Source organism: Gossypium hirsutum, unplaced genomic scaffold, assembly GCF_007990345.1.
Source record: "Gossypium hirsutum isolate 1008001.06 unplaced genomic scaffold, Gossypium_hirsutum_v2.1 scaffold_1100, whole genome shotgun sequence".
Classification (NCBI taxonomy): Eukaryota; Viridiplantae; Streptophyta; class Magnoliopsida; order Malvales; family Malvaceae; genus Gossypium; species Gossypium hirsutum.
Genome location: NW_024403449.1, coordinates 1 through 12628, shown reverse-complemented (window position 1 = coordinate 12628; position 12628 = coordinate 1). Strand labels below are relative to the sequence as shown.

The window sequence follows — 12628 nt, the reverse complement described above, 5'->3', positions numbered from 1 at the left end:
TGATAATGGATATTGCTTTAAGGTTTATTAGGGTTTTCCATTGTACGGATATATCAGAAGCTCAATTTATCTCATGGATTTATGGCCTATAGCGATCAATACTAGCATATCAAGTTTTAAGGTTTTCCCCAGCATTGATGTTCTTTTAGTTCCCACCTTCTTATAATCACTAATACTCTCTTAGTCTCTACCACCAGAATTCTTGATACAATTTCCATTTAGTTCACTCCATTGTCCTTCTCTTTCTTTTCCTTATATAGCATCAAGAGTGAGCAAAACACAACAGGCAATCAAATTAACAAACTTGAGCAGCATTCTTTAACAATACTCCATACTTTTTTTCCAAATTAATACCCAGCCACAATTGTAGTTTCCTCTATGATAGAGGCATAAATGTTTACTGCTCAGTTAGTCGTGAGGACAAAATAACTTGTACTTAGACAAACCAGTTAGGCCATCCTTTGATTTTGGAATAATTAAAATGTGCGTAGGAGCCTGGGAGCTATGTCCCTAAAAGCTAAAACCTAAAACAAGAAAAAGGCAAACAAACATAATGTTAGCGCAAATTAATGTCAAATTAAAGCAAGAAAAATAAACAAAATTTAACAACGAAGAAAAAGAGGTAATGCTTTCTTCAATATCAGAGGACGATATAAAATAAATAGCTGAGGATTTTGATTCATCACAGCCAGAAAAACTTGAGTTACTAACAAAACTTAGGAACGAAGAAACTGAAAACAAAAGTAAAAGAACCAAGATGTATCGAGGAATCTCGGGAAACAAACAAATCGGGAAAATCGAGAATGATAGGAGGAAGATAGAAAGAGGAACCTTGATGATTCTTCGAGGGAGATTACTGTTGTCAATTGGCAACTTCGAATGATGAATCAAAAGGGAAATCAACAAAATTATAATCAGGGTTTTGAGAATTGGGAGATAGAGAGAGAAAATCCGAGAATCTTTCTTTTAACTTGCTTTAGATATATATTAGTTTTTGGTCAAATTCTAATGAGGTCCTTATACTATACGTTTCTTTTAGTAATGATGACAGCCCTCTAACTTGACAAAAACATTTAAATTTACATTTATTATTAAATCATTTTTAAATAAATAAAAATTAACCTCTTTTTTTTGTTTTTTTACCTTGTTAGTGCATTTACATAAATTTTAAAATTAAAAAAACTATAAAATTATTTTAAATTAAAAATTATTAAATTATAAAATGTTGACATATTATTAATGTGGCAATTGTATAACACATCATCAAAGTTATCAAATCTTAATTTTTATTGATTTTGGTGATTTGATAAAAATGTGAGTTCAAAATTAAAATATGTAAAATAAATAAAAAATGGATGGCTAAAATGACTTTCTTGTTATAATTTTTGATAACATAATAAAATTTAACTTTAATGATAACATAATTTAGCTTGCAAACATATTAATGAAATGATCGCATTTTATACTGTAGAAATCATCTCACATCCCACTAGAATAACAATAATAAAAGAATTTTGAAAGCCTTAAATTTAATTAAACTAAAATTTCATGTATACTTTTACCCATTTTGAAAGCCTAGAATGGAATTTTCTTTATAGGTTTTTTTCTTTTTCATTAGGTGTAGGATTTTCTTCTCTTTTTAGAAGCTAGATTTTGTAGATCCGTTATGGAGAAATCTAAGAGTTGACAAACAGGAGCAGAGAAACTAATTAAGAACCCCGCTACATCTATGGTTTGGTTTTTAATCACTAAAATTAATAGAAAACATAGATTCTTACATACATTAGCATGTGGAGGAGGTTGGGGCGGTGCGATGCTTTGAAGCAGAGCATATCTGTAGCAGTTGGAAGGAGACCTCTGCCTTCCCCTCAGAGTCCGCAGATGATGGAGGGAATGATAGTGAGAACCAGTCCAGCATTCCGCGGTAAAATTTTTTGGATATATTGTTCATCTTCTGATGTCAATGCAATCTCTGATTCCAAAAGTGCAGGAGGACTAGAGAACCTAACATTCGCGGAGGCTAAGAAGTTGATGAGGCTGGTTAACGTGGAATCACTCAAGACAAAACTAGAAATGGAAGGCAAAGGGTGATAGGCTACTCGGAGCTACTTGAAGCCTGCAAGAGCATGGACGTTGCTAGATCTCTGAATGAGGCCATTGCTTTGCACGGTTTTAGATGAGGCAGGTGTTGTACTTGTATTCGCGACAAGGTTTATCTTCATCCTGAGAAGGTAGCCTTTTTATCTTGTATTAGTCTCTCAATCCACCTTTTTTCCCAATTCAGAATTCAGATGCTTCATTTCTCGTAGCCTAATGCATAGTGGCTTTGCCTTGGCCTTCTTTTTCGACTATAGTCATCAGTTTCACCTTTAATGGGACGGGACTCCTATTCTTGCTTCTCTACTTGGAAATATAAATAAATATGATGAAACACACAACATCTAACTATTAATATTCCATCTCTAAGAATATTAGCGTCAGGTTGACTGAATATATATTTGATTCCAAACTTGTCTTTTGTTTTTATAACATTACTTACCGTTTAGTATCTTCTATTTTTCTATAATAGTTCTTTAGCGCCAAGTTTTATCTATACATGACATCCAAAAGACTTCCTAGATGTGCTTAGACCCAGATAAAATTGGAATATTTTGTTCAGGCAAATTGCTCTAAGCCTTCATCCTCGAAATTCCACTTCACCCCTTATTTAAACCAAACGATGCATTATACATGCATTATTTATTCCATTAATCACCAGAATCCATCTTCACTTCTTTTTCTTTTCCCGAACCCCTCCAATAAAATTCTTCACAACTTGCCTCTTGTGTTCCATGCTTTGATAACTTCAAATCCCAACGATTCCTCGCATACATGAATATTAGCTTTGGGTAGGAATACCAATTCTAAATTTGTTCATGTTGTTGCATTTTCAACCCAATGCATTTTCACTTACGCCAAATATGGATTTGCAGTGCTTGTTGTTTTCTCCTTCAAAACTCATCATAGTTGACTTCGTTCAGAATTTTTTTTCCTTGTCATGAACATTTTGATATACAAGATTAATTTTGCTGAAATCATTCTCATTTTACTTAGGTGGTGGATCTGGTTAGAAAAGCAGTGCCTCTTGCATTGCTCCCGAAGATGATCCTATCAAGGATGAGCTAAAAAGGCTGCTGGAACAAAAGGAAGAAATTGATGTGCAGGCTCATAAGGAAGTTCGTCGTATACTTTGGACCGGTCTGGGATTAGCTGTAGGACAAGTTGGACTATTCTTCCGGCTAACATTTTGGGAATTCTCGTGGGATGTTATGGAACCGATTACATATTTTTCCACCAGCATTATTATAGTTATATGCTATGCTTACTTCCTGTTCACTTCAAGAGATCCCACATACCAAGATCTGATGAAGAGGCTTTTTCTCTCCAGGCAGAGAAAATTGTTCTTGAACCATAATTTTGATCTTGGCAAATTGAAGGCGTTACAAAATAAGTGCAAAACTCCTCTGGATGCCTCTGCATCTGTCTGAAATCACGTAGGGTTGGAATTAGAACTAGGTGATGCCTTACACAGGATTGATTATCTCATCTCTAAGTATTCCCTTCTTATTCTTTCTTTTCTCTGTTTATCTGTATAAATGAATTTTCGCCGTTATTTTATTGTAGTTGGGACTAAAGTAGTCCTACAGTGAATGTACTTTTTTTTTAATATTTAATATATACAATGATTGAAAATTCGTAATGCAAATGCACGTATCGATCAAGTGAGAAGGAGATATTGTTCCCATGAGAACTAAATTCTAAGCCACTAAATACCAACTATTCAATTTTATATAATTTAGATCAAGAAAATAAATCCTAATTACTACTAAAATTAAATTAAGCAAATTATGAAGATTTTATTTAACTAAAACAATGAAAATATTTAAGTAATTACTAACTCATTATTCAATAGCATTAACTAGATCTTTCCAATATCTAGCTAAGTTAATCTTTCCCTTTCACTAGCTATATTCCTATGCTAGACAAGTTGAGTGAAATCATTAAGAACAAATCTACTGGGTTGATTAGAGCATCATATATATTCTTATCTTAGTTGCAAATTAACTTATTCTAATCTATTCAATCTAGACCTAAATCTTAATTTTCTCCTCCAAGACAGATCTAAATTATCAAATTAATACAACTTGGTGTAAAAAAAACGAATTAAATAAGCGCAAAACTAAATAAATAATCAGCAAAGATTGAAACAATAAAGAAAAAATAAATTAATTAACTAAGAAATAGGATCCGTCATGTTTTAAAATAATAGAGTTTAGTTCATATTAAATTGATAAAATCACACAAGAAGATATTCACAACAACTTGCATTAAAAAGTAAATAATAATAATCTAGAGAAAAAAATAGTTAAAAAATTTACATCAAGCACCACGGATCTCTTTTTCTTCTCATCTTTGCAACCTTGAAGTTCCCTTTGATGTGAGATAGTTGTTGTCTGGCTCCAATTGATCTCTTCCTTTTTCCTCCTTTTTTCTTTTAAATCTCATCACCCTTATTTTTTGGTTTTGTGATTGTGCCACTCTACTCAAGGTAGAAATTGCAATGGAGCGAAAAGCATCACTTAATTACTTTTTACTCTATGCCCAAGTTTTTCATTCTTCTTTCAAACCCTGCAATATAGAAAGAAAAATAGTAAGTAAATCCAAACTAACTATAAAAATAATAAAAACAACAAGCAAAATTTAAATAAAATATAATTAATTTGAAAAACTATAAAATGTAATACAAACTTGTCTAATTACTAAAATTACCTCCTAAAATAATATAAAAATTTTATTAAAATAACTTTAAATATGAGAGTTATCAATATGCATACAAGAATATTTACAAATAATACTTAATAATAAATTTCACAGATAAAATTCCATCATTACAAATATAACATATATAAAAAAGAACCAGCCATTTAAATGGCTGATGCATTGAGGTTCTTTTCTCATGGATTAGAAAACGAAACGTTAGAAAAAAAAAAGGAAATAAATATGAAAGATGTTTTTATTTATTATATATTTAAGCCATTTTCATTCTCTAATTTTATTTTTTTCATTCGATTAAGTAATTGAACTTTTAAAATGTATTTCCTCTTCTTTTATGGTTTATTGTAATACATGCATTCGTAAGCTTCCATAAGTAACTAGAAACAGAAATGGCATTCATGTTTATCATAATATTCATAAATGCTGCATCCTTATTCCTATTTTCCATTACTTCTATTCTTCTCCTGAATTGTATGTGATTCTATTGCACTTCAAAACATGCTCAGAAAAACCCACATAAAATTGGAAACATATTCCCACATGCAAGTACTTTAGTACTAAAGAAAAAGAGCAGAATAAGATTCTTTAGAAAATTTAATAAAATATATATCCACAAATATAAAGGAGAATATAACCTAAACTTTTAAACTATAAAGAGAAATGGATACAATTGTCTATTTAAAAACAAGTGATTTAAATTTATTATTTATAATTTTTAAATTATATTACATTATTTAATTGATAATTAGAGTTATTTACATATTAAATTGGATCAGGCTTGATAAATAGATGATATTTTGATGGACCTAACCTTTGAGCTTTTTTAAATATATTAATTAATTAAATAAAATTGGAGCTAATTCAATAACTTTTTCTTGCAAAAAGCTACGACTCTTAACCATCAAAATGAAAATAGTTTACAGATTAATTGTTCTTGCATAAATAAAAACAATAAAATGAGAATTCAAAGTAGAGTGGGCACACTATTATTATTATTATTTTTTGGTAATGGATATGTTCAAAAATATTTTTAGGGTACAATCATTTCTCAAATATTACTATCATGATGTGCTCAGACCCAAAAAAAATTGGGCCTATTTTTCCAGGCTTTCGCTTTTCTTTGGGCCTGTTTTATGTGTTTTTGCATTCTAATAATAGCCCAGTACAGTACTTTATTTCACAAAAAAAACCCTAAACTCGGGCCGGAATATCCCTACTTGAGATATGCCAAAGCCGGGATACCACTAGAATGGGATATCCTCACCCGGGATAAGTGCGGCAAGTGATCCGGTCCATACGCAAAAAAATCTGAACCGGACACCAAAACAACTGAACCGGAACGGAATTTGAAGGGGATATCCCAATAATAGCTTATACCGGGGCGGGATATGACACGGATATTCTTCGGGCCAAACACAACAAGACAATTAAAAAAAAAATCTGTACCCAATTCAAGCTACGCCCAACAACCCCCAGCCCCAACAATATTATGCCGAGCAAGAAATAAAAAGAAAAATCTGACAAAAACTCACTGAAAATAAATGTAGAAAGGCAAAACAAAATCGGCTTTATAATATATTATATTTATCTGAGTGCAAGAAATTTTGTCGCTCGACCACCCTCTTCATGTTCAACAAGAGTGGCGAATTTGCAGTGCAAGTAAGCTGACACTCGCAGTAAATAAACAATTACCATTAAAAGAACTCCAGAATAAACACAAAATAGACAAGTAAAAGAACTTCAAACCCAACCTAACCAATAATTACGCGCATTGTAAAATTCCAGAAAGTCCACCAATATGGATATTGCCAAACTTCACAACCCCAGCAAACCCCAAGAAGTATATATTAGGTAATGCCCATCCCCCATAATACCTAAAGTTCACACATTTCAATTGCAGAAGGTAAAATTCAACGCCTTTTCATAAAAGAATTAAAATCCCCAAGCTAAAACATATGAAAAAAAAGGGGTGACTTACAATTCACATAAATAATTGGAAGCTTCATGATTTCCACCGATAAAATGGTGGGAACTAGGGCAACCTCCTGACCCGAATGGTATTTCCAGAATGACTTCACTCTCCGATGAAGTAGGACCAACCATTTTTCACTCTCCTCAAAACCCTCCGACTTTTCCTTTTGCTTTGCTTCGAGTGATGAATAAATATATCTGAAACAAAAAACAGAGATGAACAGGCAAAGACAAAGGATCTATACATATGAAAACAAAAAGTCTAGATTTGTCATTCTTTTAAAAATCTAATTATTTGCTTTTTGTTTGTTGATTTTATATATAAAAATATCATCATAATAAAATAATTTATATTTATTACTTAAATGTGTATTTATATACTATATTATTAAATCTATACTATATATAATTACACATTTAACTTTTCAACTAAAATTGTGGAGTCTGGGAGATGATGACATGATCAATTTATTTGGTTTTTGAGAATACGAGATATGATAAAGCTAATTTATTAAAAATTTAGTATTACAAGAGCTTTAAAATTTATTTAAAATGTCAACTAGAAATCAATGTACTTGTACCACATTTACTTTGCTATGGAACATTGTGAATTTGTGGAATGAGTTGGATCAGAAAACAGGGATGCCCGAATGATTGCATGTCATCATGAAAGCTTGCTCAGGCCATGGAAGAAACGGTGTTTTCTCCTCTTAGAATGTCTCCCAGAACCTTTTGAGACAACATAAGGTAAAAAATGTACCTGCAATACACATCATAACATCTCAGGAGGAGGAATTCTTCATGTTTATAATTTACATGCCGCCAACTGCTAGACATTATAGCCCCAGTAATTGTAAATGAGAGCCAAATTTCTAGATCAATTTTAAGTTGAGATTCCTCTTAACAATATTTATAAAAACCTACTTGGGATGATGGATTCCCATAATTTCGTTAGCACATGAATCTTGTTTAAGTTGATATTTGCAAGGTCAATGGATGTTAAGGCTCCAAGGTGAGATCATAAGCAGGAAATGAGCAATGAATGATCATAACAAAATAAAAAGAACCATTTGCAGAAAAGTGAAGGGACCAAATACAACACCTGAGAATTATTTCTAACGCCAAAATCGTGAAGTGCGGCGTCATCATCAAGGAGCTTCCCATTGTGGTGTGCTAGGCAGAAATTAGCCCAAACGTGCCTCCTATAACCACAAACAAAGTAAACATTAAAAGAAAAAAATTAATCTTCAAAAACAGAACTTTATAGTAAATGTAATTGCTCTGTTTTTTTTCTCTCTCTAATACATCAAAATGCCACCGATTAATGTGAGGATGTTCTGGCCAAAAAAAAAAGTGAGGGTGGTCTAAGAGGAAAAACAAGATGATAAACCATGAAATGTGTCGATGACCCATCTTGGATTGCTCTAACTCGATCACTTTCTTCTTGATTGCGAGCTTCAAGTCTTTCACTGTGGCTGAATTCATCACTGCAACATCTTCGAATTCCAAGGAAAACCAATCCAAATAAGTACTGACTTTAATTTCAAACACAAATTCTATGCGGCTGAAGGCCTGCCTAGCTGTGCGTGTGTGTGTGTGTGTGTGAGCATATGAAGTGTACCGAAGGAGGTTCCATCTAATTTGAAGATAGAGATACACATGGCACTCCCCAGTTCAAGGTTGATTAGGGTATCAACATCGGACAAACTGGGTTTCTTAGGGACATCGGCGAGAATTGGATCATCAAGGAGAGCGGCCAGTGTTGAAAGTATCGCCACTTTCTTCACCTTTTTGCTGTTGTATCCCAGCACTTTCCCTTCCTCCTTCGCCCCTGACTCCATTCTTACACTATGCAGATGCTAGTCGCCCAAAACCAAGCAGAAAGGGTACTGGTTGCCGGTATGCTTCACTGAGTATGGGCCAACCCAAGAGTAAGAGCTTTTATTTGAATCGTACTACTCTTTGTTTCAAGTAATTTTACAAAAGAAATTAATTAAAACGTTGAAATTTTGGAACATTGCAATAATTGTTCTTTTTATTATAAACTCTTAATCATTGTTCTCTAATTATCAAATATTGCAATTTTTGTACAAAATATAAATAAATAAGTAAATCTTATGAAATTTATCATCTTCTAAAAATATGAAACTTTAAAAGAAAACTCTCACTGTGAGATGAAAAAAGGAAAATATAGTGTGAAAGAAAACAACACATATTTAACATCTTCTAATGCAACACAATAATCACTCGTTCTGGTGAACATTAAGAGAAGGTTAGACTTGCCTACTCCTGAAACATACAACATGCACTACTCACAACTGAACATGACATCGAGAAACAGTTAAAAACAAATAAATTGTCAGAAGAGAAATGCAAACACCATCAGCTTCTAAAGAAATCAAATAGATGAAAACCTGGAAAATGAGAATAAAAATGGATAAAGAACTAATCATTCCAAGAAAATGTCCTTAGCAAACATGTAAATGCCAGATGAAATCTTCAGCTTTTGAATAAATCAAAATAGATGGAAACCAGTGGAAAAATGAGGGTAATGAACGATTGCTTGCAACTAAATACAAAAATCCTATGATGGCCTGGTGATCTGTCCAATCAACTATCAACATTATGAAGGAGACCCTTAATTTAAATTGCATAAAACAGATGAAGATAGGTACAAAAGATGATCATGCTTTCATTAGTTTTTAAGGAGAATTACTATACAAACTTATAAAATAGAAACCCAATTATCTGCTGCCTTCAAAATGTAGGGACAGACTAATAACAAAGAAAACCAGTAGAAAGTTACAACTACAAACTTAAATATTAAATATTCGAGATCCAATGTGCCAATTCGATATTAAAAAAAATAGAAACTTTGAAATTATAAATGAACGAAGCATACCAGATCAAATTAGATTTAAATTAAATATAACATCATTGACTCACTGTACAAATACAATAAATATCGAATATTCCAGTTAGTACTGCAAGCAAGAAGACAACAAATATTATAAAAACATAAATTTCAAAGCATCAAGTTATTCAATATCAAAATTTAAGAATCACTATCAAAACACTACATTACATAAAAAAACAAAACTTTCGGGGCTAGAATTCAACAAATCCACTTAAAAATCACTATCCAAAACCCTAATTATATATTTTTTTAAAAAACAAAGTAGAATTCGTCAAAACTACTTCAATAACTCGAAACTAAATGCAGACTTTACCTTTAGCCGGCTGCGATGAATAAAACCCTAGGGGAAAAGGAAAAAAATTGTAAAAGCAAAAAGCATAGCAAGAATAAAAGGAGGAGCGGGTTTGTTTTATGAGCCACTTGCATGCCAAAAATGCTACTGAGTTATAGTTGAGTAGTAACGGGTTTGCTCTTACTTGAAAAAAAAAAGGAATGCAATTTTAATTTTGCTCTTACTTGAAAGCGATTGACTGGTGGACCGATGGTGACTACCTGACTGGTGAACGATGATGGTGGACCGTTGGTGACTGCCTGACTCGTGAACGACAATGGAGGTGGCCGTAGGGTGTTGGAGTGGAGAAGGCAAAGTTATTTTGTTAGGGTTAGGGATTTAGAAATTAGCTGTTACAGATTGGGGGCAGTGACCTGAAGAGGAAAAGAAAACTAAGGTGCCGGGCCAGGCACGACCCATAAATTTTTTATGATATTTATCCAATTATAGAAAATTGAAACTTGTTTTAAAATTTTAAATAAATTTTTATATTATTTAAAAAAATTCAATATTCCCCTTCAAAGTGTTTGGTTGATTAATAATATATGTTTTGATTCGTACGTTTTACTATTTATATAATAAATAAATTTAAATAATTAAAAAAAGCATTCAAGCTATAAAAGAAATTCACTTTTTATGGTTTTATCATTGAAGGTTTGTTGAAAAATATATTAATGTTATATTTAGTATTTAAATTTTATCCAATCTTTTTTGTAATATGATGCTTAAAATTTTAAAAAGTCGATTTTGATTTTTAAGTTTAAATTTTTTATATTTTAAAACATACTCACGTGTAATTTATTTTTAAAAATTTTATTAATTTTGAAATATTTTAAATCTTACGTTAAATAGCCCTAAAATTTATTTTCTCCTTGTTTTTAAACCTGTTTGTCATGCATTATCCCTTAACTTTATTATTAACTTTAAAAACTAAATAATCATATTTTCTCTTCTAACTAAATCAATTCTTAAGCAAAATACAATACTAAATTCTCTCAACCTCAAATCTCCTCGCCGTATCTTTGTTCTACCGACGCCAGTGATTTTCCGGCTTACTGCTCCCTTCCGAAATGATCCTCTCCTTCCCCTCTTTCCTTTGATCAGACTAGATTTCCAAGGAACTCCCCCAAACCCATTGCATTTCTAACCAGAAAGCTAGGATTCAACATCTTCTTCCACCATAAGGGGATTGTCAAAGAAGACACCTTTCCAACAAAGTCTTTGTCAATCGACAGTGGGTGAGACATCATTTTTTCTTTTATTTGCTTCCCTTCGTTTTTTTTAGTTGTTTCAAGTTCGTTTGGTTTCTAATATGAGATTATTCTGGTTTTGGGTTATTGATTTCTTTTTATTCTGGCTCTGTTGGATGTTGTGGGATTTGAGTGAGGGAGCGGTTGGCTTGGTGCTACTTTTGATTGAAAGTTGTTGAATTAAATTGGGGGTTTATTATTCAATTCATAATCTTTTCATTTTTTAAAGCTTTTTCCAAAAACAAACCTTGGTGCTTCTCTCGGGATTATTATGGTTTTGGGTTGTTGATTTTATATTTTGATTGATATGTAGTATTTGGGTGAAGGTGGGTTTGGTTTGGTGTTGGTTTTGATCGAAAGGCGATGAATTGAATGTAAGTTTTCATAATCTGTTCAACTTCAATTCCTTTTCCAAAAATCAAAATCTCCTCCTGCAACTCCAGTACCTGTTTGCCTTACATAGTTTCCTTCATTTCAGCTCTCAAGCCCACAGCTGCATACTTTAAAATGCCCGTCGTCAGTGAGAAATTCCCGTTAGGTATTGGAGCATCTCCTTTTTTATGCACAAGGTTCATCCTCCAAACGAACCATAATACTAAGAAAATGGATTGCATATTCTCATCCATCACCACATATCCTTTCATAACTTTGAGAGGAAAACTACAACAGAGCATTTGTGTTACTAACCTGGCGCATCCCAACACAAGAATTTGCTATAGCAAGCAACCCAAGAACCGCCGTTATCCGCATCGCACCAAACTCCCTCCTGACTTTGGCGTTAACTTATTCTTGGAGAAACCTAGAACTGAAACCGACATGTCCACTGACACTGAACAAATAAAGTCAATTTGCGGTCACAATAGTGATTCACCTGAAGAAGAAGACGACAAAGAAGATCATGTGAATATTGATCTTGCTTGGGAATCAGATGAGGTTGAAGCCATATCTTCACTTTTTCAGGGAAGAATTCCTCAAAAACCTGGAAAAGTAGGTAGAGAGAGGCCTCTTCCTCTCCCACTTCCTTACAAGCTACGGCCACTGGGATTTCCTATGCCAAAGAAACACGTTAAGAAGTCTTCTGCTGGGGTAAACTCATCTCGTGCTTCTGTATCACCACAGTTATATAAGAACCCAAGCTTTCTTATTGGCTTATCTAAAGAGATTAAAGACCTTGCTTCCGATGATGATGTGTCTGCAGTTCTCAATAAATGGGCTCCCTTTTTGCGTAAGGGTTCGTTATCAATCACAATTCGGGAATTGGGTCTTATGGATCTTCCACAAAGAGCTCTGCAAACTTTCTGTTGGGCTCAGAAGATGCCTCACTTGTACCCTGATGATAGGATT

General features: G+C 32.8%; 2 protein-coding genes and 1 pseudogene across 10 annotated transcripts; 2 read left to right on the top strand and 1 right to left on the bottom strand.

Annotated features, from left to right (window-relative positions):
• Positions 1 to 1788: 1788 nt before the first annotated feature.
• On the top strand, positions 1789 to 3696 carry LOC107931088 (calcium uniporter protein 5, mitochondrial-like; annotated as a pseudogene).
• A 732-nt stretch (positions 3697 to 4428) lies between these two features.
• On the bottom strand, positions 4429 to 10576 carry LOC107939678 (U11/U12 small nuclear ribonucleoprotein 25 kDa protein). Of its 9 annotated transcripts, none has more exons than XM_041110566.1 (7): positions 10220 to 10477; positions 8408 to 8695; positions 8177 to 8282; positions 7889 to 7988; positions 7368 to 7546; positions 6794 to 6984; positions 4429 to 4668 (listed from the first exon to the last, which is right to left on the bottom strand). In XM_041110566.1, the coding sequence occupies exons 2-5, from the start codon at positions 8625 to 8627 to the stop codon at positions 7451 to 7453; spliced, it is 522 nt and encodes a 173-aa protein (XP_040966500.1). In that variant the 5' UTR covers positions 8628 to 8695; positions 10220 to 10477; the 3' UTR covers positions 4429 to 4668; positions 6794 to 6984; positions 7368 to 7450. The 9 variants fall into 9 exon arrangements, with proteins under 9 accessions (XP_040966500.1, XP_040966506.1, XP_040966505.1 ...); XM_041110572.1 differs by having other exon boundaries at positions 7377 to 7546; XM_041110571.1 differs by having other exon boundaries at positions 7377 to 7546; positions 10256 to 10464.
• A 1311-nt stretch (positions 10577 to 11887) lies between these two features.
• Positions 11888 to 12609, top strand: LOC121227592 (pentatricopeptide repeat-containing protein At2g01860-like; the record flags this gene model as incomplete). Its single annotated transcript, XM_041110563.1, has 1 exon — positions 11888 to 12609. A coding segment is annotated over exon 1 (722 nt), but the record flags the coding sequence as incomplete, so codon positions are not given.
• Between the last annotated feature and the right edge of the window lie 19 nt (positions 12610 to 12628).